The 25,230-nt window shown below is 57.4% G+C and overlaps 1 protein-coding gene across 1 annotated transcript in view; it reads left to right on the plus strand.

The window, feature by feature from the left end:
* The window catches only part of NOP14 (NOP14 nucleolar protein), a 52,030-nt gene that overhangs the window by 17,617 nt on the left and 9,183 nt on the right, over positions 1–25,230 (plus strand). Inside the window, exons 4-14 of the mRNA XM_029062985.2 lie at positions 3,476–3,630; positions 4,104–4,241; positions 7,754–7,876; positions 8,934–9,065; positions 10,486–10,783; positions 13,585–13,715; positions 15,401–15,486; positions 16,234–16,369; positions 20,828–20,929; positions 22,209–22,362; positions 24,461–24,620. Of these exons, the coding sequence (XP_028918818.1) occupies positions 3,476–3,630; positions 4,104–4,241; positions 7,754–7,876; positions 8,934–9,065; positions 10,486–10,783; positions 13,585–13,715; positions 15,401–15,486; positions 16,234–16,369; positions 20,828–20,929; positions 22,209–22,362; positions 24,461–24,620 (1,615 nt within the window). The remainder of the gene's footprint in view (positions 1–3,475; positions 3,631–4,103; positions 4,242–7,753; positions 7,877–8,933; positions 9,066–10,485; positions 10,784–13,584; positions 13,716–15,400; positions 15,487–16,233; positions 16,370–20,827; positions 20,930–22,208; positions 22,363–24,460; positions 24,621–25,230) is intronic.

Raw genomic sequence — 25,230 nt, forward strand, 5'->3', positions numbered from 1 at the left:
GCACAAATAGTCGGGCATCGATACCATCAAAATAAATAGAATCATAGATATATACGCACGCGGTCCCGTCGTGATCTCGGGCCTTGGTTTCTTGGTGTGAGCAAGGGGGAGTCCCCCGCTTTCCCCACTGAGAAGCAGCCTGGAATGGTGGATAGCGCCGGGAGTCCGAAGGTCACGGGTTCTAATCCCGGCTCCACCACTCCTCTGCCGTGTGACCTTGGACGAGTCCCTTAGTTACCTCAGCGGCAAAATGGGGATTGAGCCCACCGTGGGACAGGCCACCGTGGCCATCCCCGTTCGCTCGCATCCACTCCAGCGCGTGGTGCGGGGTCAGGAAGTACCGTAATGATTAGAGAAGCAGCGCGGCTCAGTGGAAAGAGCCCGGGCTTGGGAGTCAGAGGTCGTGGGTTCGAATTCCGGCTCTGCCACTTGTCGGCTGTGTGACTGTCACTTAACTTCTCTGTGCCTCAGTGACCTCTTCTGTAAAATGGGGATTGACTGGGAGCCTCATGTGGGACAACCTGATTACCCTGTATCTCTCCCAGCATTTAGAACAGTGCTCTGCACGTAGTAAGCGCTTAACAAATACCAACATTATTAATATTCCTCGGAGAGTTCTGCATCGCACCCCGAAGGAACGCCGGGCCTCTGCAGGCGAGGGGCTCCTGAGCCCTCCAGGAAGAGGCGGGCTAAGGGGGAATTGGAGAGCCGAGAGTCGGAGCGCCTCGTGGGTGGGTCACTGGGCGCCGGAAGGTAATAATAATTATAATGTTGGTATTTGTTAAGCGCTTACTATGTGCAAAGCACTGTTCTAAGCGCTGGGGGGGGGTAATCCAAGGCGATCAGGTTGTCCCACGTGGGGCTCACGGTCTTCATCCCCATTTTCCAGATGAGGAAACTGAGGCCCAGAGAAGTGAAGCGACTTGCCCAAGGTCACACAGCCGACAAGCGGCGGAGCCGGGATTCGAACCCGTGATCTCTGACTCCCCAGCCCGGGCTCTTTCCACTGAGCCACGCGGCTTCTCCGAAGTCCCAGTCACGTCCGGGTAGATCAGCTCCGAGTTTTTCTTCCCCGTCGGGCGCCGTTGGCCCCTCTCGAATTTGGAGGACCAAGCGAAACGGTCGGAGCAAAGCGTTTGTCATTTTTTCCTTAAGTGGACAAGAAAGGAATAGGATGCGTGTAACTGCCCTTTAATATTTGGAGAAACTATTGGAAAAAACACTAAGAATTCAAGCAACACGTAAGTGAAAGCCAGCCGTTGCATTGAAGGGCACTGGGAGGTAGAAGGCACACGACTCAGAAAGCATTTTTGCTCAGTTAGATCGCCAGATGCCGTGCCGATGTTAAGGGGGGAAAAAGAGATTGCTTTTTTCTAGGTTTCTCTTCAACTTTCCGTCGTCTCAGATGGCGCAGTGGAGGTAGCGGAATCAAATCCCGTCCTTTCTGCCGTGCGTCTGGCCATTGAGCGTGACCGTTTAAGGAGGGACAGCGGTGCGGCCTAGTGGACCTGGGAGTCAGAGGGACCTGGGTTCCGGTCCCGGCCCTGCCGCTTGGTTGCTGCGTGACCCTGGGCGAGTGGCTTCACTTCTCCGGGCCTCGGTTACCTCATCTGGAAAATGGGGCTAAGACTGCGAGCCCCAGGCGGGGCAGGGACCGTGAACAACCCGACTGGCTTGTATCTCTCCGGCAGTCGACACAGAGAGCGCTTAACGAGCACCTTCATTAGTATCATTCTCTCTCGCATTCCGTCCGGGGCAGGAACGGGCCCGGCCCTCAAGGTGGTAATCGTTAAGCGCTCACTCTGTGCCAGGCACCGTACTAAGCGCGGGGTGGATAGAAGCAAACGGGCTTGGACCCAGTCCCCGTCCCGCACGCTCACGCTCTCAATCCGCATCTTAGGGATGAAGTGACTGAGGCCCAGAGAAGTGAAGCGACTGGCCCGAGGTCACGCAGCAGACAAGTGGGAGAGCCAGAGCTAGAACCCAGGTCCCTCTGACCCCCAGACCCCTTCCCTATCCACTAGTCCAGGCACCTTACACGTTTTCAACTACTTCTCTACCTTCTACCTCTAAATCTTAGCCCAGCCCCAAATTGGGGGTCCGTGGAAATTTTAAGGCAGATCGAAACGGCTTGACACGATGGGGATGGACGGCGATCTCCTCTAAAAGGGATTTTTAGTGACACCGTGGCTCACTTGTCCATTTTCGTTACACAGGACCTGGTTTTTGAGACGGTGGTATTTTCCGTTCAAGTCGCAGCGACAAGTCCCTCCTGGGTTATTTGGGAGTGAACTGTTGCAGTTTGAATTATTTTCGCATTTGGCCATTGGGAAATTATATAAACTTGGACTCTTGCCCCTGAAATTGTATAAATACTTAGAATTCTGTCGTTTTTGTTTGTGTCTCGGGAGGGCATCGTCTCTCTTTCCGCTCCATTTTCTGCAGAATCAGGCAGATTCAGCGCAGGCGGTCCCCTCGATATGGTGTGAGTGTGTGCGGAGAGAGAGCTGGATTTGCTTGCCACGTTTCCCGTCTTGTTGCATTTGTTAAGCGCTTGCTGTGCGCCAAGCCCTCTTCTAAACACTGGGGTAGATACACGATAATCAAGTTGGTCACAGCCCTTTGACCCACGGGGGCTCTCCCCCCCTTCTAGACTGTAAGCCCGGTGTGGGCAGGGATCGTCTCTCTTTATTGCTCAATTGAACTAAGCGCTCTGCACACAGTAAGCGCTCAATAGCTGTATTTTGCTTATATTCATTAATTCAGTAGTATTTACCGAGCGCTTACTGTGTGCAGAGCACTGGACCGAGCGCTTGGAATGGACAGTCCGGCAGCAGATAGAGACAATCCCGGCCCAATGACGGGCTCACGTGTCTGTCTCTCCCTCGAGACTCTAAGCTCGCTGCGGGCGGGGAATATGTCCGCCTGTTGTTCTGCCGTCCTCTCCCAAGTGCTTAGTACAGTGCTCTGCACGCCGTAAGCGCTCAATCAGTGCGACTGAATGAATGAATGAGTGAGAGAATATTGCTACCACCCAAAGGTGGAGCCCAGGGATCCTTTTCTTTCCCTTAGGCCCCGGAGAGTTGTGAATCGATTAAATTGGACTCATCTTGATCGAATGAGCCGAAAAAGTCTACTGCCCTCGGCGGTCTGTCGCGCGGGATTGGGAAGCGGCCTCGGGTAAAGGCCTGCCGTGCTCACGAATGCGCGCGTGTACGTCCTTAGACATCTGGGGGTTGTCCAACCAACTGGAGATCCCGTGCCAGCGTCACCGGGCCGGGATAGGGGGCCGGTCTCGGTCCCGGCGAGCTCGGCGGCTACCGGGCATCCTGCCCGGTAGCCTCGGATGTGGAGTGGGTCAGGCCTTCCCCCGACTCAGCCCCCGAAGAAACGTCGGCAAAGCGCGGCGATAGAACCCGCCCGAACGCCGACTCTTGCGACTGACGTCGGCGGTCTCCGCCTTCTCTGCCTCCAGCCGAGTTAACGGCCGCCCACTTTGGAGGGGGCGGAGGACTCCTCCGCAAGAAAGCCCCCGGACGGCAGGGTGAGGAGGAGGAGGAGGAGGAGGAGAAGCCCAAGTCGCGGAAGGAACTCATCGAAGAGCTCATCGTGAAGTCCAAACAGGAGAAGGTGAGTGAGGCGTCGGCGTGATGAGCTGCGGCAGAACCCCAGTGGGAAACTGCCCCTCGCCCGGTTTGGGGAGGAACTTAAAGTTGGCACGCTGGATTCATCTTTTAGGGTTCCGCGGGATTTGAGGATCGCGGCGGTGATTTTGCCCGCGCTCGCGACGGGAGGTTTCTCTGCGCCATTTGACTCCAACCCCGCGTCTGCACGAGCCCTCTCGAACGTGCAGCCGCCCCAGCGTTGGATGAGAAATGTATTTATTTTGGCCTTCTGGCCCATTGTATTGCAGTGGTCTTTTGCGCATTTGACCACCCCGGACTACTACGGCTTATGCCGACTTTGTTTTCCTTCTGTTTTTTCAGTGGGCTTTCGTGAGCGTGACCTTTTCTTTACCCCCCCCCCCCCCCAAATGAGATTTTTTTGTTGTTGTTCTCGGCGGGTGAACGGTAACGACACAACGTGCCGGTATCTTTCCTCAGCGGGAACGACAGGCTCGGCGAGAAGACGCCCTGGAGCTCACCGAGAAGCTGGACAGCGACTGGAAGGAAATCCAATCCCTTCTGTCTCGCAAAGCCCCCAAGGCCGATAGAAAAGAAAAGGACGAAGAGAAGCCCAAGGTGAGAGTTGGGCCGCGCCATCGGAGCAACACGGCTCAGTGGCTAGAGCACGGGCCTGGGAGGCAGGAGGATGTGGGGGTCTTCATTCAGTCGTATTCATTGCGTGCTTACTAGAACAGTGAGCGGGCGCATTCCCTGCCCACAACGAGCTTACGGTCTAGAGGGGGAGACAGACGTGAATAGAAATAAATAAGCGACAGAGGTGGACAGAAGTGGTGTGCGGCTGGGTGGGGGGGATAATAATAATAATTGCGGTATCTGTCAAGCGCTTACTATGTGCAGAGCACTGTTCTAAGCGCCGGGGGAGATACCGGTTAATCAGATTATCCCACATTTTTTTTTAATCCCCATTCTTACAGATGAGGTAACTGAGGTACAGAGAAGTAAAGTGTCTTGCGGGGAGACGGACATGAATAGAAATAAATAAGCGACAGAGGTGGACGGAAGTGGTGTGCGGCTGGGTGGGGGAGGTAAAGATAATAATTACGTACCTGTTAAGCGCTTACTATGTGCAGAGCACTGTTCTGAGCGCCGGGGGAGATACCGGTTAATCAGATTATCCCACATTTTTTTTAATCCCCATTTCTACAGATGAGGTAACAGAGGTACGGAGAAGTAAAGCGTCTTGCCCAAGGTCACGCAGATGACGCGTGGCGGGGCCGGGATTGGAACCCACGACCTCTGGCTCCCGAGCCCGGGCTCTTGCCACTGACGCAGAAGGGAGTGGGAGAAGAGGGATGGAGGGCTTCGTCAGGGGAGGCCCTAATCCCGGCTCCGCCACTTCGCTGTGGGACCTTGTGCAAGTCACTTCCCTTCTCTGGGCCTCAGTTCCCTCATCTGGAAAATGGGGATCGAGACCGTGAACCCCACGCGGGACGGGGACCGTGTCCGACCCGACTCGCTCGTGTCCACCCCAGCGCTTAGTACAGTGCCCGGCACTTTTCATTCATTCATTCAATAGTATTTATCGAGCGCTCACTATGTGCAGAGCACTGTACTGGGCGCTCGGAATGAACGAGTCGGCCACGGATAGAGACGGTCCCCGCCGTCCGACGGGCTCACGGTCTCATCGGGGGAGACGGACGGACGAGGACGATGGCGATAGGTAGAGTCGAGGGGAAGGACGTCTCGTAAGAACCGATGGCGACCGAATAGAATCGAGGCGACGTACGTCTCATTGACAGAATAAATAGGGTGACGAAGATCTATACGGTCGAGCGGACGAGTACGGTGCCGAGGGGAGGGGAAGGGAGAGGGGGAGGAGCGGGGGGGGGGGGAGAGGGTTAAGCTGCGGAGAGGCGAAGGGGGGGCCGTAGAGGGAGCAGAGGGAGAAGGAGGGGAGCTCAGTGCGGGAAGGCCTCTCGGAGGAGGTGAGTTTTAAGTAGCGTTTTGAAGAGGGGAAGAGGATCGGTTTGGCACTTGACAAATGCCATTAATATCATTTTATTAAAATGCCTTTCCAGTAGGCCTGTAAATATCTGTGAATCTGGGTTGACATTCGTCTTGGTTTCAGCCGTTCATTCAGACGTATCTATTGAGCACCTACCGTGTGCAGAGCACTGTGCTGAGCACTCGGAAGAGATCAGCACAACAGTAAACTGACGCGCTCACGTTCCCTGCCCCCGCCGAGCGTACAGTCGAGTTCTCTCACTGCGGGGACGGCACATCCTCTCGATTCCCGGGCATCATGCTCCCACTGAAATGGTTCACGAGGTTCTTGGATTTGAGGAGCAGCGTGGCCTAGTGGCTAGAGCTCGGGCCTGGGAGTCAGAAGGTCATGGGTTCTGATCCCGGCTCCTCCACCGCCTGTGCGTGCTGTGTGACCTCGAGCAAGTCGCTTCTCTGTGCCTCAGTTCCCTCACCTGTAAAATGGGGGACGAGAATGTGAGCCCCAGGTGGGACAGGGATTAGTCCATCTGATTAAGTCGTATCTGCCCCAGCACTTAAAACAGTGCTTGGCACATAGTAGGCACTTAAGTACCGTTATTATTAATAGCAGTAATAATAATGGTGGTGTCTGTTAAGCGCTCACTACGTGCAGAGCACCGTTCTGAGCGCCGGGGGAGATACGGGGTCATCGGGTCGTCCCCCGTGAGGCTCACAGTCTTCATCCCCATTTTACAGATGAGGGAACTGAGGCCCAGAGAAGCGAAGTGACTCGCCCACGGTCCCACAGCTGACGAGTGGCAGAGTCGGGATTCAAACCCGTGACCTCTGACTCCCAAGCCCGGGCTCTTTCCACTGAGCCGCGCCGCTCTTCGGGAATCGGGTCCGTTGTACAACACTCCACGTCAGAGGAGCTTATCCGTCTGAAGAAGCGATGGCGGCTGTGGGCGGTGGACCGGGTTGTGTATTATCTGAATAATACTACTAATGATGATATTTATTAAGCGCTTACTGTGTGTCAAGAGCTGTTCTTATGGCCGGACACCTGTCCCGAGAAGGGGGTTCCGAGAACAGAAGAGTTGAGCTAGCCCAGAGGGGCAGCGAGGTCTAGTGAAAAGAAGCGGCCTGGCCTGGCGGATTGAGGATGGACCGGGGAGGCAGAAGGACCTGGGTTCGTTCATTCATTCAATCCTATCTATTGAGCGCTTACTACGTGCAGAGCACTGCACTGAGCGCTTGGAACGGACGATTCGGCAACGGGTAGAGACCGTCCCTGCCCAGTGCCGGGCTCACGGTCTAATCCACAGCCACGGAAGCAGCGCGGCTCAGTGGAAGGAGCCTGGCCTTCGGAGTCGGTGGTCGTGGGTTCGACTCCCGGCTCTGCCACTCGTCAGCTGGGTGACCGTGGGCGAGTCACTTCACTTCTCTGTGCCTCAGTGACCTCATCTGGAAAATGGGGATTAACTGGGAGCCTCACGTGGGACGACCTCATTACCCCGTATCTACCCCAGCGCTTAGAGCAGTGCGCTGCTCATAGTAAGCGCTTAACAAATACCGAATACGTTATTATTCATCGGGGGAGGCAGACGGACAAAAACGAAACGACATAATCACGATAAATAGAAAGAAGGGGATGGACACCTCGTGAACAAAATAAATAGGGTAATAAATAATGGATCCAAATGAGCAGAGTGCCGAGGGGAGGGGAAGGGAGGGGGGGAGGAGCGGAGGGAAAAGGGGCTTAGCCGAGGGGAGGCGAAGGGGAGAGGTGAAGGGTTCTAAGCCTGGCTCCGCCTCTTGTCTGCCGGGTGAGGTCGGACAAGTCGCTTCACTTCTCTGGGCCTCAGTTGCCTCATCCGCAAAATGGGGGTTAAGAATGTGGGCTCCATGTGCGACAGGGACTGTGTCCACCCCAATCTGCTGGTATCCTCCCCAGCGCTTAGAACAGTGCCTGGAACACTTCACAGTACCACTGTTACTAGCGTGATTGTTATTATTATCAGTCAGTCGCGTTTACTGAGCCCTCACTGTGTGCGGACCACCGTTCTCCGCGTCGTTATCACCTCTGACTGGCGAGATTGGCACGGAGCCAGCGGCGACGTCCCGACGTGGCTTTTCTCTTTCAGCCGGACGCCTACGACGTGATGGTTCGGGAACTTGGCTTTGAGATGAAAGCACAGCCCTCCGACAGAATGAAGACCGAGGAAGAGCTGGCTAGACAAGAACAAGAGCGACTCAAGGAGCTAGAGGTACCGTAGAGAGGCGGTGGGTCCCTTCTCGTTTTCCACAGAAGTTAAGGACGCGAATTTCCCCAAACGGAGTAGAGTCTCTACGCCCCAGAAAACGTTGAAAACTCTCAGCTGCGGAGCGCAAGCCCCTCTCCTCCCTCTGGTTTTACAAGGGGGAAACAGCGTGGCCCGGTGGATGGAGCGCGGGCCTGGGAGTCGGGAGGTGCTGGGTTCTAATGCCGACTCCGCCTCTCGGGTGCCGGGTGACCTGGGGCCAGTCACTTCACTCCTCTGGGCCTCAGGTCACCTCATCCGTAAAACGGGGCTTGAGACCGTCAGCCCCATCTGACGGTCCGGTCCGATTAATTTGCATCCACCCCGGCGCTTCGGACAGTGCCCGGCGCCTTTTAAATACCGTCGAGAGAAAAAAGAAAGACCCCAGATTTAAGACTAAACTCCTGCTGTTCTGGCATCTTGCCCGATTCGTAAATAACAACTAAAAAGATCGCTGTTGTCGACCAGAAAGATTCCCAAACTGACCTTTTTTTCCGGTATGACCGTAAAGTGCTTTCGGTTTAACCGAAGACAAAAGTACGTGACTACCCAGGAAACCCTAGTTTCTTTGGTAAACAGGATGTATCTGAAAATCTTCCTTTTTAGGCTTGAGGCGTATCTGTCAGTTCGGTTCATTTGAGAAGTTTAAATAGAAAGCACTTGAATAGCGGTTGAGTCGAAGCACGCACCCGAAGGAAAAGATAATGCAGAATTAAAGGTAGAATGTCGTTGGTTCCTTCAGTCGTATTTATTGAGCTCTTACCGCGTGCGGAGCACTGTGCTAAGCGCTTGGAAAAGACAGTTGGGCAACAGACAGAGACGATCCCCGCCCGACGTCGGGCTGGAATGAAGCGGAGCCGGGAATCGCGCCGGTAGACGGCACAGACCTCTTCCGTTGTCATCTCTTCGGTCGGCGACGTAACCCCGGGGAGAGATGTCCGTTTTCGTTCTCCTTCTGTTCCGAACCGAACCCCGTCACACGTTGCGCGTACTCACTCGATGCCGAATTGATTTGGGCTGGCAGGCTGACAGACTCCGCCGAATGCTTGGAAGAGACGAGGACGACAAGCGCCCGAAACCGAAGCACGCGTCGGCGGACGACCTAAGCGACGGCTTCGTGCTAGATAGAGACGATCGCCGAATGCTGTCCTATAAAGTAAGGGGGTCGGGGGGCTCGTTTCCCCTCTCCGGAAAGTGGATGAGAGGTACCATTTTCCGGCGCGAAAGATTCCGGTGGAGGTAAGCTTCCGAAGGGAGTCTCGATTTGCAGCGTGGCCCGGTGGGGAAGCAGCGTGGCTTGGAGGTCGCAGCCCGGGCCTGGGTTCTGATCCCCGCTCCGCCCCTTGGAGAAGCAGCGTGGCTCAGTGGAAGGTGCCCGGGCTTGGGAGTCAGAGGTCATGGGTTCGAATGCCGGCTCTGCCACTTGGCAGCTGTCTGACCGTGGGCAAGTCACTTCTCTCTGCCTCAGTTCCCTCATCTGTAAAATGGGGATTAACTGTGAGCCTCACGTGGGACAACCCCATGACCCTGTGTCTTCTCCGGCGCTTGGAACAGTGCTCTGCACAGCGTAAGCGCTTAACGAATACCAACATCAGTATTATTATTATTATTATTACCTCCCTGGCCCTGCTGTGGGTGACCTGGGACAAGTCACTTCACTCCTCTGCCTCCGTTCTCTCACCTGCAGAATGGGTATTTCAGTACCCGTTCGTCCTCCTGCTTAGACTTGGAGCCCCGGGTGGGGCTGGATTATCTCTCATCCGCCCCAGCGCTTAGTACAGTGCGTGGCTCAGTGGAAAGAGCCTGGGCTTCGGAGTCAGAGGTCATGGGTTCGACTCCCGGCTCCGCCACTTGTCAGCTGCGTGACTGTGGGCGAGTCCCTTAACTTCTCTGGGCCTCAGTTCCCTCATGTGTAAAATAGGGATTAAAAGTGCGTGAGCCCCACGTGGGACAACCCGATTCCCCTGTATCTCCCCCAGCGCTTAGAACGGTGCTCGGCACCTAGTAGGCGCTTAACGGATACCCACATTACAGTGATGGACGCGTAGTAAGCGCTTGACAGAGACCCCAGCCGTTCTTATCGTACGCTGCAGTTCCACTCCATGTGCGGTTTAGGGTCGTAGGAGAGGAAATAATTGCCCTCTGAGGCAAGAGATGCCCATCAGAACCTCACTGTCGTTTATCGAGCGCTTACTGTGTGCAAAGCACTGTAATAAGCATTCGAGAGAGAGTAAGAGCCCGGGCTTGGGAGTCGGAGGATGTGGGTCCTAATCCCGGCTCCGCCACTGTCTTCTGTGTGACTTTGGGCAAGTCACTACTTCTCTGTGCCTCGGTGACCTCGTCTGGAAAATGGGGGTGAAGACCGTGAGCGAGCCCCACGTGGGACAAGCCCATCACCTCGTATCCCTCCCGGCGCTTAGAACGGTGCTTTGCACACAGTGAGCGCTTAACATGCTATCATCGTCATTCTTATTCATTCAGCCGTTCATTCAGCCGTATTTACTGAGTGCTTACTGGGTGCAAAGCACTGTACCGAACGCCTGGGAGACTCCCTGACTTCTCTTTCCACTCCCCAGGACGGCAAGATGAACCAAGAGGAAGCGGACGACTCTGAGGAGGAAGAAGACGGTGAAGAGCGGGAAACAGATGCCGGCGAAGACGAGGGCCGGGGCGATGGCGAAAGTGAGGAGGAAGGCGAGGGTCCGGATAGCCACTCGGACCTCGAGTCCGACGTCGGCAGCGAGAAAGACGCCCTGGGGAACGAGGACCAGAGCCAGGGGAGATCCCGGGCGGTGGCAGAGGACCTTGGGGACGAGGAGGATCAGCGGGCCCAAGCGGAGGCTGCCCGGGCGGAGCTCCCGTACACGTTCGCCGGTAAGGGGAAGACGAGAGTGCCCTTCGCTACGGGGAACGGCAATAATAATAACAGTGTCGTGCGTGGTCACGTTCGTCGAGCGCTCACTGTGTGCGGCGCACTGTACTGAGTGATTGGAGGAGTACAAAACAACGGTAAACGGATGCATCTCTTGCCCATAACGAGCTTACAGTCTAGAGGAAGGGAGACGGACGTCGACGCAAAGAAATAAAGTTACAGATCTTTACCTAAGTACTGGGGCTTGGGACGGGGGGGAGAGCGAAGGGAGCGAGTCAGGGCGACGCAGAAGGGAGTAGGAGGTGAGGAAAAATGGGGCTCCGTCCGGGAAGGCCTCTTGGAGGAGATGGGCCTCCCGATAAGGCTCCGACGCGGGGGAGAGTCGCCGTCTGTCGGATTTGAGGAGGGAGGGCGTTCCGGGCCAGAGGCGGGGCGTGGACGAGGGACCGGCGGTGAGCAGGTGAGCGCCAGAAGGAGGCCCGGTGAGGAGGTGAGCGGCGGCAGAGGAGCGGAGCGTGCGGGCTGCCATGGAGGAGGAGAGGAGCGAGGGGAGGCGGGAGGGGGCGAGGCGATGGAGCGTATTAGAGCCAATGGCGAGGAGTTTTTGTTTAACGTGGAGGTGGGTGGGCAACCACCGGAATTTTTTGGGGAGCGGGGTGATACGTTCCGAGTGTCTCGGTAGGAAGACGACCTGGGCAGCAGAGTGAAGTACGGACTGGGGCGGGGAGGTCCGCGAGGAGGCTGATGCCGGAATCCGGGCAGGAGACGACGAATGACCGTATTAAGGTGGCAGCGTTTTGGATGGAAAGGAAAGGGCGGATTTTAGCGTTTGTAATGCCAGGCACCGTGATAAGCGATGATGGGGTGGATCCAAGCGGGGACCGTGTCCTCGAGGGACTCTCGGGCCCTTTTCCTATGTGAGGCTCCCGGTCTCGACCCCCTCGAGGGAAATGAGGCCCAGGGAAGTGATGCGACCTGCCCAAGGTCACCCGGCAGACAAGTGTCGGCGAATGTTGATTTTTCTGTTTATCGGTTTATTATATATCATCGTTTATCTGCTATCGTTTTAAGGAGATGTCCGTCCCCTCGGTTCTATGTATCGCCATCGTCCTCGTCCGTCCGTCTCCCCCGATCAGACCGTGAGCCCGTCGGAGGGCGGGGACCGTCTCTGTCTGTTACCGACTTGTCCATTCCAAGCGCTTAGTGCAGTGCTCCGCACATAGTAAGCGCTCGATAAGTGCTATAGAATGAATGAAGTGGCGGAACCGGGATTGAAACCCATGACCTTCTGACTCCCGGGCCCGTACCCTAGCCGCCACGCCACACTCCTTCTCCCGAACGCTTTCCGTAACGCTCCGAACAGAGGAGACGCCCCGTAAACGCCATCGATTACTTGAAGAAGTGGGATCGAACCCCCGTTCGACAGAGGAGGAAGCTGAGACCCAGAGAAGCGACCGAGGTCACACGGCAGACGGGGGCGGAGCCGCGATTCGAATCCAGGTCCTCCGAGTCCCGGGCCGTGGCTCTTTCCACGAGGCCAAGGCCGTTTCCTGACGGGGGGGGGGGGTGAAGCCCCCATCGAGAGCGGGCGAGAACCCCCCGGCGTTGGGCAGCCGGTCTCCCGCCTCCCGCGGCCCGGCCGGGACCCGACGGCCCCTCGCCGACAAGTGACTCTACCCCGGTCGTTTCCCACTCCGCGGCGTAGGTGACGGACGGGCCCCCGTGCCGTGGGCGGCGCGGTGAGTTCGCCCGAGACACGGCTTGGCCTAAACAGCGCGGAGCATTTGAATTCGAGACCCGCCACATTCGAGCAGCGCAGCAGCGCGGGCCTGGGAGTCAGGAAGGATCCGGTTTCTAATTCCGGCTCTGCTGTTTGCCTGCCGTGTGACCTTGGGCAAGTCACTTAGGTCCTCCGTGCCTCAGTTACCTCCTCTGTGAAATGGGGATGAGGACTCCGAGCCCTGTGTGGCACAGGGACCGCGTCCGACCCGATTAGCGTCGGTGCCTGGTACCTAGTAAGTACTTAACCAGTGCCGTTAAAAAGAAAACAGTCTTCTCTGTGCCTCGGTTTCCTCATCTGTAACATGGGGATTAAGCCTGGGAGCTCCATGAGGGACCGTGTCCGACCCGATTATTGGGTAATAATAACGTTGGTATCCGTTAAGCGCTCACTCCGTGCAGAGCACCGTTCCGAGCGCCGGGGGAGATGACGGGGTCATCGGGTGGTCCCACGTGAGGCTCCCAGTCTTAATCCCCATTTGACAGCGGAGGTCACCGAGGCCCAGAGAAGTGAAGCGACTCGCCCACGGTCACACAGCTGACGAGTGGCAGCGCCGGGAGTGGAACCCGTGACCCCTGACTCCGAAGCCCGGCCTCTTTCCACTGAGCCGCGCCGCGTTTAGAACGGCGCCTGGCGGGTGGTCCGGCGCTCAACGGATTCCAGAAAAAGTTGAGAATCAGTGCAAGGATTCCAGCCCGGCCCGTTTTCGTCTGCGATATAGAACGTGTGCCACCTTGAGAAGCAGCGTGGCTCGGTGGAAGGCGCCCGCGCTTGGGAGTCGGAGGTCATGGGTGCGAATGCCGGCTCCGCCCCCGTCGGCCGTGTGACCTCGGGCGAGCCACTTCACTTCTCCGGGCGTCCGTCCCCTCCTCTGCAAAACGGGGATGAGGACGGTGAGCCTCGTCTCGCCCCCCGCGCTTAGAACGGTGCTTGGCACGTAGTAGGCGCCCAACAAATACGCGAAATACCGATTACCCTCCTGGGTCGCTTGTCTAACGCTCGGCTCTGCTGCGTCTTCAACAGCTCCGGAGTCCCTCGAGCAACTGAAGTCTCTCCTGTCGGGGCGATCGACGGAGCAGCAGCTCGTGGTGGTGGAGAGAATTCAGAGGTGCAACCACCCGAGCTTTGCGGTGGGAAACAAAGCCAAACTGGAGGTATGTTTTACGTGAACTCCTCCGTCTTCTCCGTCCCCCGGGCGGAGCCTGCCGACACCGCGAGGCTCTGCTTCACCACGCCTGGAAATAACGATCGCTCGGCGGTGCTTATTGAGCGCCTCCTCTGTAGTAACAGTAAGGACGTTGGTCTTTGTTAAGCGCTTACCATGTGCAGGGCACCCTTGTAAGCGCTGGGGGCGAGACGGGGTCGTGGGGTCGTCCCGCGTGGCGCTCCCAGGCGTCATCTCCATTTCACAGGCGAGGTCACTGAGGCCCAGAGAAGTGAAGCGACCCGCCCGCCGTCACACAGCCGACAGGCGGCGGAGCCGGGATTCGAACCCATGACCTCCGACTCCCCAGCCCGGGCTCTTTCCGTTGAGCCCCGCTGCTCCAGACGGCTCTGTACAGAGCACCGTACTCAGGGTCGCGGGCAGTTCGGTGGAACAGGGTCGGCGGACGCGTTCCCCGCCCCCGCTGAGCTTACAGCTCGGAGGGGGAGACGGACGGCAGCGCGGATGACGATCGGAGGCCCCGCGATTCCGAGGCCGGACTGCCCGGGAAGGAGTGCGGCGCAGTGGGTGAGGTCCCGGCGTCGGAAGGACCTGGGTTCCAATCCCGGCTCCGCCGCCCGTCTGCTGCGCGACCTTGGGCGGGTCACTTCTCCGGGCCTCAGTCCTCTCATCTGTAAAGCGGGGATCACGAGTGCGAGCCCCGTGCGGGACGGGGACCGGGTCCGACCTGATGGACTCCTAGCTCCTGCAGCGCTTAGAGCAGTGCTTGGCGCCTACTGAGTGCTTCACGCGTACCATAAATGGGGATTAAGCCTGTGAGCCTCACGAGGGACAACCCGATCACCCCGTGCCTCCCCCGGCGCTTAGAAGAATGCTCTGCGCATAGTAAGCGCCTAACAGATACCAGTATTGTTGTCATCATCGTCATCGTAAGCGCCGGAGAGGATACGAGGCGATCAGGTCGTCCCCCGTGGGGCTCTCAGTCTTGATCCCCATTTTACAGATGGGGGAACTGAGGCACAGAAAAGTTAAGTGACTTGCCCAAGTGGCGGAGCCGGGATCTGAACCCGTGACCTCTGGCTCCCCAGCCCGGGCTCTTTCCGCTGAGCCACGCCGCTTCTCTGAATCATGCTTCTCATTGTGAATCGTGATTATGCTTCTCACGATCCAGGACACTCACCCTCCCCGCCAGAGGCAGCGTGGCTCAGGGGAAAGAGCCCGGGCTGGGGAGTCAGAGGTCACGGGTTCAAATCCCGGCTCCGCCGCCTGTCAGCTGTGTGACTTCGGGCGAGTCACTTCTCTGGGCCTCAGTTCCCCCCTCTGTAAAATGGGGATGGAGACCGGGGGCCCCACGTGGGACGACCTGATCGCCTTGTACCCTCCCCGGCGCTTAGAGCGGTGCTTGGCACGTAGCAAGCGCTTAACAGATGCCATCGTCACCAGCCTGAGAACTTGTGCCCTAAGGTGCAAGTATGGACATCCGTCCTTTTGAACTTCTCAGAGTTCTGTCAGTAACGGAGCCCGGGACTGTCAGGGTTTCAGGCAAGCCGTCCACTCCGTGGCCCCTCTGCATTCCTGCGTGCGGCCCGAGGACGCAGCGGCAGAGGCGAAACGTTCAAGTCCGGCGGCCGGCTCCCCGCTCATCTCGGTGTTTTCTTTTCCCACGCCCTGCAGAAGCTGTTTGGATTCCTCCTGGAGTACGTGGGGGAGCTGGCAACCAGGGACCCGCCGGATCTCAAAACAGTCGACAAGATGGTCTTGTAAGTGAAGGCCCGCGGGCCAAGATGGGGTCTCAGCGGGGAACGAACGAACGAACGAACGAATGAATGAATAAGAAAGGAAGAGAGAGAGGGAAAGAAAGAAAGAGAGAGAGAGAGAGGGAAAGGAAAGAAAGAAAAGAAAGAGTGAAAGAAAGAGAGAGAGAGGGAAAGGAAAGAAAGAAAAGAAAGGGGGGGGAGAAAGAAAGAGAGAGTGAAAGAGAGAGGGAGAGGGAAAGGAAAGAAAGAAAAGAAAGAAAGGGGGGGGAGAAAGAAAGAGAGAGTGAAAGAGAGAGAGGGAGAGGGAGAGGGAAAGAAAGAAAGAGAGAGTGAAAGAAAGAGAGAGGAAAAGGAAAGGGAAGGAAGAAAAAGGACGAAGGGAAAGGAAAGGAAGGGAAGGAAGGGGCGGGCAGAGCCGGGACGAGGCCCCAGGCCGGGGCTCTAGCCACCGAGCCACGCCGCTTTCCTGCCGCCTTATTCAGTGATCTAGTGATCGATACCCGGTAACTACCGTCCATCGATGAGTTGTGCCACTCCTCAAAGTGGTGCGAATTTATAACCTCGAAATTTCGCACCGCCCTTTTCCGTGAGGTCCCTCGTTTTCGTTCCAGCAACTAGCCCCGATCGGGGGCGGGGGCCGGCTATTCATTCGCAGCCGGGCCTCGCCCGCATCACGGAGGCGCGGTCCTCCTCGCTCGTCTCCCCCGCCGCTCGGGCGCGATCTGTGACTCCGGTCTCCGGTCGCCGCAGGCAGTTGTACAACCTGAGCCAGATGTTTCCCGAAGCTGCAAGCGACGCGGTGAAATTCGTCCTCAGAGACGCCGCGCACGAGGCGGAGGAGATGGTCGAAGTCAAGGGCCGGGCAGCGTTTCCGGGGTTAGACGTGGTAGGTCGCCCCCTCCTTTCGAAGACGCGCCGACCCCAGCGTGTCGTGAAATTCTCGTCTCCGTTTCGTCGGGAGGCTCATTAGGGGAATACAGTACCCGCATCGCTGCTCTGAACGACAGTGATAATAACAGTATTTGTTAAGCGCTCACCGTGTGCCGAGCAGTGTTCTGAGCGCCGGGGGAGGGAGAAGGCGATCAGGTCGTTCCACGCGGGGCTCGGTCTTCATCCCCATTTTCCAGATGAGGTCACCGAGGCCCAGAGAAGTGAAGTGACTCGCCCAGAGTCACACAGCTGATAAGGGGCAGAGCCGGGATTAGAACCCATGACCTCTGACTCCCAAGCCCGGGCTCTCGCCACTGAGCCGCGCTGCGTCTCTGAATTGAACGTGTCCCCGCGGCACGGAGGGCGGCAGGAGGGGAGCGCTTTCCCTCGGTTACCAGTTACAGAGAAGCGGCGTGGTTCAGTGGCACGAGCCCGGGCATGTGAATCAGAGGTCATGGGTTCGAATGCCGGCTCCGCCACTTGTCAGGCGCGTGACTCTGGGCGAGTCACTTCGCTTCTCTGGGCCTCGGTGACCTCATCTGGAAAATGGGGATGAAGACCGTGCGCCCCACGAGGGACAACCCGATCGCCTTGTATCCCCCTCAGCGCTTAGAACAGCGCTTTGCACATAGTAAGCGCTTAACAAATACCAACATTATGATTATCAGTTAGCTTTCCATGTTTTTTATTAAAACGAGACCCACGGCGTGTTTCGTCCATCGACGGTGCTTGGAGCGCTTACCGTGTACAGGACACTCCATCGATCGGATCTGCTGGATAGAGCCCGGGCCTGGAAGTCAGGCGGACTTGGGTTCTAATCCCGGCTCTGCCCCTTATCTGCTGCGTGACCTTGGGCGAGTCGTTTCCCTCCTGGGCCTCGGGTCCCTCACCTGGAAAATGGGCATTGAGACTGTGAGCCCCACGTGGGTCGAGGAACCGTGGGAAACCGATCTGTGCGTATCCACCCTTGCGCGTAGTAAAGTCCCCGACACACAGTGAGCGCTTAACGGATCCCATAACCATTATTATCGTTATTATTATTCTCCGGACCTCAGTTCCCTCCTCTGTAAAATGGGGATGAAGACCGCGAGCCCCATGTGGGACGGGGACTGTGTCCGACCCGATTAGCTTCCCTGTGCCCCGGCACTTAGAGCTGGATGCCCAGAGAGCCGTTTACAATATTATTTCTTGAGTTCTTACTCTGTGCACTTGTACTAAGCGCTTGAGTGAATACATTACAGAGAAATAGCAGACACGGCCCTTTACCGAAACAAGCTTAGAGTCATGAGTTCCTCTCCTCCAGGAGGCCTTCCCAGACTGAACCCTCCCTTCCCCTCCGCCCCTCCTCCCCTCCCCATCCCCCCTCTCCCGCTCTCCCCCCTTCCCCTCCCCACAGCACTTGGGTCTATTTGTATATATTATTTATTACTCTATTTTATTAATGACCTGTATTTAGCTGCGATCCTATTGATCTATTTTGCCGGTATCGATGCCTGACTGCTGATTTTGTTCTCCCTGGCCGTCTCCCCGCTTTTAAACTGCGAGCCCGTCGTCGGGCAGGGCTTGTCTCCATCCGTTGCCGGATTGTCCATTCCAAGCGCTCAGCACGGTGCTCTGCACACAGTAAGCGCCCAATAAGTAGGATTGAACGCGTGAACGAATGAGGGGGAGACAGACATTAATATGAATAAAGAAGTTACAGGATTTAAAGGCACGTACATAAATGCTCCAGGGCTGGGACTGACTACGGAAAGAGCACGGGCTTTGGAGTCCGAGGTCACGGGTTCGAATCCCGGCTCTGCCACCTGTCAGCTGTGGGACTGTGGGCAAGTCACTTCACTTCTCTGGGCCTCAGTGACCTCGTCTGTAAAATGGGGATGAAGACTGGGAGCCCCACGTGGGACGACCTGATTCCCCTGTGTCCACCCCGGCGCTTAGAACGGTGCTCTGCACATAGTAAGCGCTTAACAGATACCAACGTTATTGAGCTGTTTTCATCGGCTGTTCATCGGTGCACAAGCCCCTTCCCGTCTTTTTAAATCGGAGACGTGCTCCCCTGTTACACGATATATACATATATAGCTCGTCAGCTGTGACCGAGCGACCAGATGCATTCATTTTGAAGGTTTTCTGTGTATGGGCGGAAGGGGAGAATAAACGAGGCACACTTGAGTCGAAACAGGGAAAAAAAATGGTAAACCAGTAGTAGCGGGCCTCCTCCCAGCCCGCTGTGGGCAGGGAGCGTCTCCATTTCTTGCCAAATCTTACTTCCCAAGCTCTGTGCACACAGTACAGTGCTCTGCACACAGTAAGCGCTCAATAAATACAACTGAATTCTATTTCTTTGCCATTGTTTTAACGAGATGTGCTTCCCCTGATTCTATTCATCGCCATCGTTCTCGTCCGTCCGTCTCCCCCCGATGAGACCGTGAACCCGTCAGAGGGCGGGGACCGTCTCTGTCCGTTACCGATTTGTCCGTTCCAGGCGCTTAGTCCAGTGCTCCGCACGTAGTAAGCGCTCAATAAATACTATTGAATGAATGAACTGAATGAGTGGATGATGATGATGGCCTTCGTTAAGCGCTCACTATGTGCCAGGCACTGAACTACGCGCCTGGGGTGGATGCAGGCAAATGGACGCGGACACAGTCCTTGTCCCAAGTGGGGCTCACGGCCTCCATCCCCGTTTTCCAGATGAGGGAACTGAGGCTCAGGGAAGTGAAGCGACACGCCCAGGGTCACCCGGCGGACAAGGGGCGGAGCCGGGGTCAGAACCCGTAGCCTTCGGACTCGTAGGCCCGGGCTCTAGCCGCTACGCTTAATTCAGCGACTTTGGCGGGGGTGGGGGGGCGCCAAAGGCAGAACGGGGGCAGCCGCGGAGGAGCCGGCTCGGAACTCCGAAGCCCCAGATCATCCAGCGTAGAGCGCGGCCTCGCCGCGGGAAGGGAGAGAGCCGTTTCCGGCCTCACTGCCTCTTAAACGGTGTAAGCCCTCTTAGATAAAAATCGAGCCCCCGGATTTTCCCCCGGAGCAAATCCGGAGCCGACGGAGGCCGGCGATGCCGCGTCTTCCGCCGAGGAGACCCAGGGCTCCGTTTGGCCTCCGCCGAAGTCTCGTGATCCTCGGAACCGGCTGGGACCTCGGGGTCGGAGAGGGGTCCGGGGAGGAGGAGGTGGGTCTTCCCCTCCGATGGCGATGGTGGTGATAGTGATGGTAACCGCGGCATCTGCTGAGCGCTGACCGTGCGCCGGGCGCTCTTCCGAGCCCCGGAGTAGGTACGGGATAATCGGGTCCCCCGTGGGGCTCACGGGGCGGGTAGGAGGGAGAAGAGGGATTACGTCCCCGTTTTGCAGCTGAGGCCCAGAGAAGGGAAGTGATTTGCCCAAGGTCACGCGGCAGAGAATAACAATGGTCATATTTGTTAAGCGCTTACTGTGTGCCAAGCATCGTTCTGAGCGCCGGGGCGGGGGGGGATGCAGGGTGATCGGGTTGTCCCACGTCGGGGCTCACGGTCTTCATCCCCGTTTTACGGCTGAGGTTACCGAGGCCCAGAGAAGTGAAGTGACTCGCCCAAAGTCACACGGCTGGCAGGCGGCAGAGCCGGGATTAGAACCCACGACCTCTGACTCCCGAGCCCCGGCTCTTGCCGCTGAGCCGCGCTGCTTCTCTACGAGAAGCAGAGAGGGGACGGAGCCAAAATTAGAACCCGTGACCTCGTGCCTTTCTTGGGGGCAGGGACCGTGCCCACCAGATCCGTTATATTTTACTCTCCCGGGTGCTAACTTAGCGCGCCGCTCTGAACGTTGCACGACCTCGTGGCTAGAGCCCGGGCGGGCCTGGGAGTCGGAAGGACCCGCGTTCCAATTCCAGCTCCTCTCCTTGTCCGCCGTGTGACCTGGGGCCGGGCGCCTCACTTCTCTGGGCCTCAGTCCCCCCCATCTTTAAAAACGGCGACTGAGCCCCACGTGGGACGGGGACTGCTTCCCTGCCTCCATCCGCCCCAGCGCTTAGTACGGTGCCCGGCACAGAGTAAGCGCTGAACACACAGTACCACGGTGAACAAGTAGCCACCGGCGGCGTCAGGGAGCGCTCAGTAAATAGGATCGACTGGAAAGGAATCGCCCGCCTGTGGCCCCCCTTCCGCAGCCTTGAGAGGATCTGTGATGGTGATGGTATCTGTTAAGCGCTCACCCTGGCCCGGGCGCTCTACCACGCGCTGGGGTGGATGCAACGAGCCGCGAGCCATTTTTATGTCATCCTGCCCTGCCCGTTCTTCCCCGTTTTTCGGCTCATCCACTTGAAGGTAACGGCCATTTTTATGTCATCCTGCCCGTTCTTCCCCGTTTTTCGGCTCATCCATTTGGAGATAACGGCCATTTTTATGTCACCTTGCCCGTTCTTCCCCGTTTCTCAGCTCATTCATTTGAAGATAACGGCGATACTCTTTCCAACTTCCGACTTCTGGCATCCGGTGGTCACGCCTGCTCTGATGTACATGAGTCAGCTACTCACTAAGGTAAAGAGATCGGGGGGCCTTTCCCCTCCTGGCCGCCGGCAGATCGGTCGTTCAGTCAACGGCACTTGTCGGGCGCTTCCTGCGTGCAGAGCGCTGAATTGAGCACTTGGGAGGGTAATAATCATAATAACCATGGCATTTGTTAAGCGCTTACTATGTGCAAAGCGCCGTTCTAGGCGCTGGAGAGGATACGGGGTGATCGGGTTGTCCCACGCGGGGTTCACGGTCTTAATGCCCGTTTTTACAGATGAGGTAACTGAGGCCCGGTGAAGTGACTCGCCCACAGTCACCCAGCTGACAAGCGGCGGAGCCGGGATCCGAACCCGTGACCTCTGACTCCCCAGCCCGGGCTCTTTCCACTGAGCCACGCTGCTTCTCATTTGCTATTTATTAGGCACTTACTATGTACCGGGCACTCACCGTACCTTGGCCTGGCGGCCAGAGCCCGGGCCTGGGCGTCAGAAGGTCCGGGGTTCCGATCCCCGGCTCCGCCACCCGTCTGCTGCGTGACCTTGGGCGGGTCGCTTCACTTCTCTGGGCCTCAGTGGCCTCATCTGGAAAATGGGGATTAAGGCCGTGAGCCCCTTGCGGAACAGGGTCCGTGTCCAACCCGATTTGCTTGTATCCATCCCAGCGCTTAGGACGGTGCCCGGCACGTAGTAAGTGCTTAACGATAATAATAATAATGTCGGTAGTTGTTAAGCGCTTACTCTGTGCAGAGCACCGTTCTAAGCGCTGGCGGGAGATACGGGGTCTTCGGGTCGTCCCACGTGAGGCTCACGGTTAATCCCCATTTGACGGATGAGGGAACTGAGGCCCAGAGAAGTGAAGTGACTTCTTAACACCCAACATACACCGCAGTTATCGTTACTGTTGTCGTTACAGTTGTATTAGAGAAGCAGCGTGGCCCAGTGGCAAGAGCCCGGGCTGGGGAGTCAGAGGTCACGGGTTCGAATCCCGGCTCCGCCGCTTGTCAGCTGGGTGACTCTGGGCGAGTCCCTTCACTTCTCTGGGCCTCAGTTCCCTCATCCGGAAAATGGGGATTAACCGTGAGCCTCCCGTGGGACGACCCGATGACCCCGTATCTCCCCCCAGCGCTTAGAACGGTGCTCGGCACGTAGCGAGCGCTTAACCGATACCAACATCATCATCATTATTATAGTCATTATTGCTATTAAATTGGCAACTGTCAAACGTGCGCGAGGAGCGGTTGAAAACCTAAACGCAGCGTACGTATCTGAGACGAATCTTTACAAGGTGAACCTTTTTATCTCCTCAGTGCCCCGTCCTGTCCCTCCAAGATGTGGTTAAGGGGCTTTTCGTGTGCTCTGTGTTTCTGGAGTATGTGTCCTTATCCCAGAGGTTTATTCCTGAACTTCTGAATTTCCTTCTCGGAATCCTTCATACAGCCACGCCCGACCAGAGCCCACGAGGTAAGTTCTGGTGGCGGCGCAGTTGAAACACAGCCGAACGCCGAAGATCCGGAAGCCTTTTATCGGGATCTCCTGGAGTTTTCCGAACGCTTTTTACGCCAGGGAGGGTCGGAGTCGTGTTCGGCGTGACGCGGGATCAAGAAGCCGCTTTTTTTCCCCAGAGGAAACGTTTGGGTTTCGTAACGCTCGGATACACTGCGTAGTTGGGTTAAGTTGAATAGTCTCATTCATTCATTCGGTCGTATTTATTGAGCGCTTACTGTGTGCAGAGCGCCGAACTAAAGGCTTAATAATCATGTCGGTATGTGTTAAGCGCTTACTCTGGGCAGAGCCCTGTTCTAAGCGCTGGGGGAGAGACAGGGTCATCGGGTCGTCCCACGTGAGGCTCACGGTTAATCCCCGTTTTACAGATGAGGGAACTGAGGCACAGAGAAGTGAAGCGACTTGCCCACGGTCCCACAGCTGACACAAGTGGCAGATCGGGGATTCGAACCCGTGACCTCTGACTCCCGAGCCCGGGCTCTTTCCACTGAGCCACGCTGCTTCTCGCTGCTTAGAAAGTATACGGTTGGGCAACGGAGACGATCCCTACCCAACGAAGGGCTCACGGTCTAGAACGAGGAGGCAGACAATAAAACGAAACGAGTAGGCGTCGAGAGCATCAAGATAAATAGAGTTATAGATACGTACACATCATTAATGAAATAAATAGAGCGATAAACACGAACAGATAGCTAAAAGTGTCGCGGGGAGGGGAAAGGAGTCGAGCAGAGGGAGGGAGTTGGGGCGACGGGGAGAGGAGGAGGAGCGGAGGGGAAGAGAGGTCGCCGATCCAAGCGTGTAGAGCAGTGAAATGACTAACCCAGGGTCACGCGGCAGTTGATCGACAGAGCCGAGATTAGACCCCAGGTCCTCCGGCTCCCAGGCCCGTGCTCTTTCCGCTAGCTCACGTCGCGCCGCTTCTCTTACGTATTTATAGTCGGCCTTCAGACTCCAAAACGGGCACCGCTAACGGCTAAAATTCACCTATGAGGGCGTATGCATTTTGGCTGAAAAAGCCAATGCTGGATCCACAGCCTTGGCCGTATTGTGTGGGTTCTTTCTCTTTTCCTTTTTTTTTTTTAACGGTATTTTGCTAGGCCCCGGGGGAGATCGCCGGCCTACCCGGCCGGACTCAGTCCCCGTCCCACCTGAGGTTCGAATTCCTAATCCCCTTTTGGCGGAGGAGGGAAACCGAGGCCCAGAGAAGTCAAGGGACCGACCCGAGGTCACACAGCCGACGGACGAGGGAGCCGGGATTAGCAGCCGGGTGCTTCCGACTCCCAAACTGGCCCGATCTTCTAGGACACGCGTCGGCCAGAAGGCCGTCCCTTAGGGGGGCGGCGATTCTTTACGCTCGCAGCACTCGGCGGCGTCTCCTCTTCCGCCTCCTTATCTCTCATTGCTTCCGGCGCTTCGTTGTTCGGTGCTCTGTCCTCCGATGGTGACGCCCGGGTCTCAGCTCGTCTGAGGCCTCGGGCGGCCGTCACCTGAAAAATCACTTCATCATGGTCTTCGTCAGTCACGGATCACTTTATCGTGGCCTTCCTCGGTCGCTTACTAAGTACCAAGCGCTGGGGTAGATATAAGCTGATCGGGGTAGGCGCACAGTCCGTGTCCCACCCGGGGCTCTCGGTCTCTATCCCCACCTGACAGACGGGGGGACCGGAGCGCAGAGAAGCGAAGGGACTGGCCCGAGGTCACGCGGCGGCCGGGCGGCGGAGCCTGGATTCCGACCGCTGGACCGCCCGCCGTCCCCTCGCTTCCGCTTCCCGCGTCCCGGACGGCCGCTGCCGTAGCTCGGTCTTCTCACCCGTCCCCCGCGGCCGAACCGGAACCCCGTCATCCGTGACCCCGTCCTGCCGTTCGGTACCGAGCGCGGCGCGAGGAGGGCGCAGGGGCGGGACCTCACGGAGGCGCACCCGACGTTTCCCTCTCGGACCACCTCGGGTGTCCGTTAGCGTTCGGGGGAGACTCTGACGTCGCCCGGTACACCTCGTGTCGACAGCTCCGGGATCGCCTTCCCCGTCCCCGGTTTTCGTTGTGTCGTAAACCTCAGGTTACACTCTGGTGCACCCTTTCCGACCTCTGGGAGCAAATCTGCAGCTGCTCTCGGTTTCTGATAAAGGGGATGTGGCCACCTGGCGGAAGAAGCGGTTACCCCTTTCTCTGATGAATGGATTGAAGGAGAGCGGCGAGACGGAAAAAAATCACATCAGGTACGTCGGGTTTGGCGGCCGAAACCGTTTGCCCCGGCCCTTTCAATTCCAGCAGTTCTGCGCGGCCTGTCTGGGGGAAGAGGAATGGTGGGACGGCAGTTTGCCGTCTCTGCCCCCGTGCCAGCTCCGTACGGGGAAGGTTTCCAGCAGCGTCTTCTCCTAAGAGAGTTCATTTTATAACCCAGGAAGTGTGGAACTTCAGGGCAACAGAATTCTCCCAACGGCATCCGTTACGGAGCAAGTCTGTCGGAGTTTGCGAAGTAATAATAATGTCGGTATCTGTTAAGCGCTCACTACGTGCAGCGCACCGTCCTAAGCGCCGGGGGAGACACGGGGTCATCGGGTCGTCCCACGGGAGGCTCGCGGTCAATCCCCGTTCTCCGGATGAGGTCACTGAGGCCCGGTGAAGTGACCTGCCCGCGGTCCCACGGCCGACGAGGGGCCGAGCCGGGATTCGAACCCGCGACCTCCGACCCCCAAGCCCGTTGTCCTTCCCGCTGAGCCGCGCCGTTTCACGTCCTTGGCTGATACCGACGTTATTATGAAGTACGCGGGCCGGGTTGTAAGAAGGAGAGAAGCGAGGGGAGGTCGGGGCGCAGGGTGACGGAGG

The sequence above is a fragment of the Ornithorhynchus anatinus genome, chromosome 4 (genome assembly GCF_004115215.2).
Source record: "Ornithorhynchus anatinus isolate Pmale09 chromosome 4, mOrnAna1.pri.v4, whole genome shotgun sequence".
Classification (NCBI taxonomy): Eukaryota; Metazoa; Chordata; class Mammalia; order Monotremata; family Ornithorhynchidae; genus Ornithorhynchus; species Ornithorhynchus anatinus.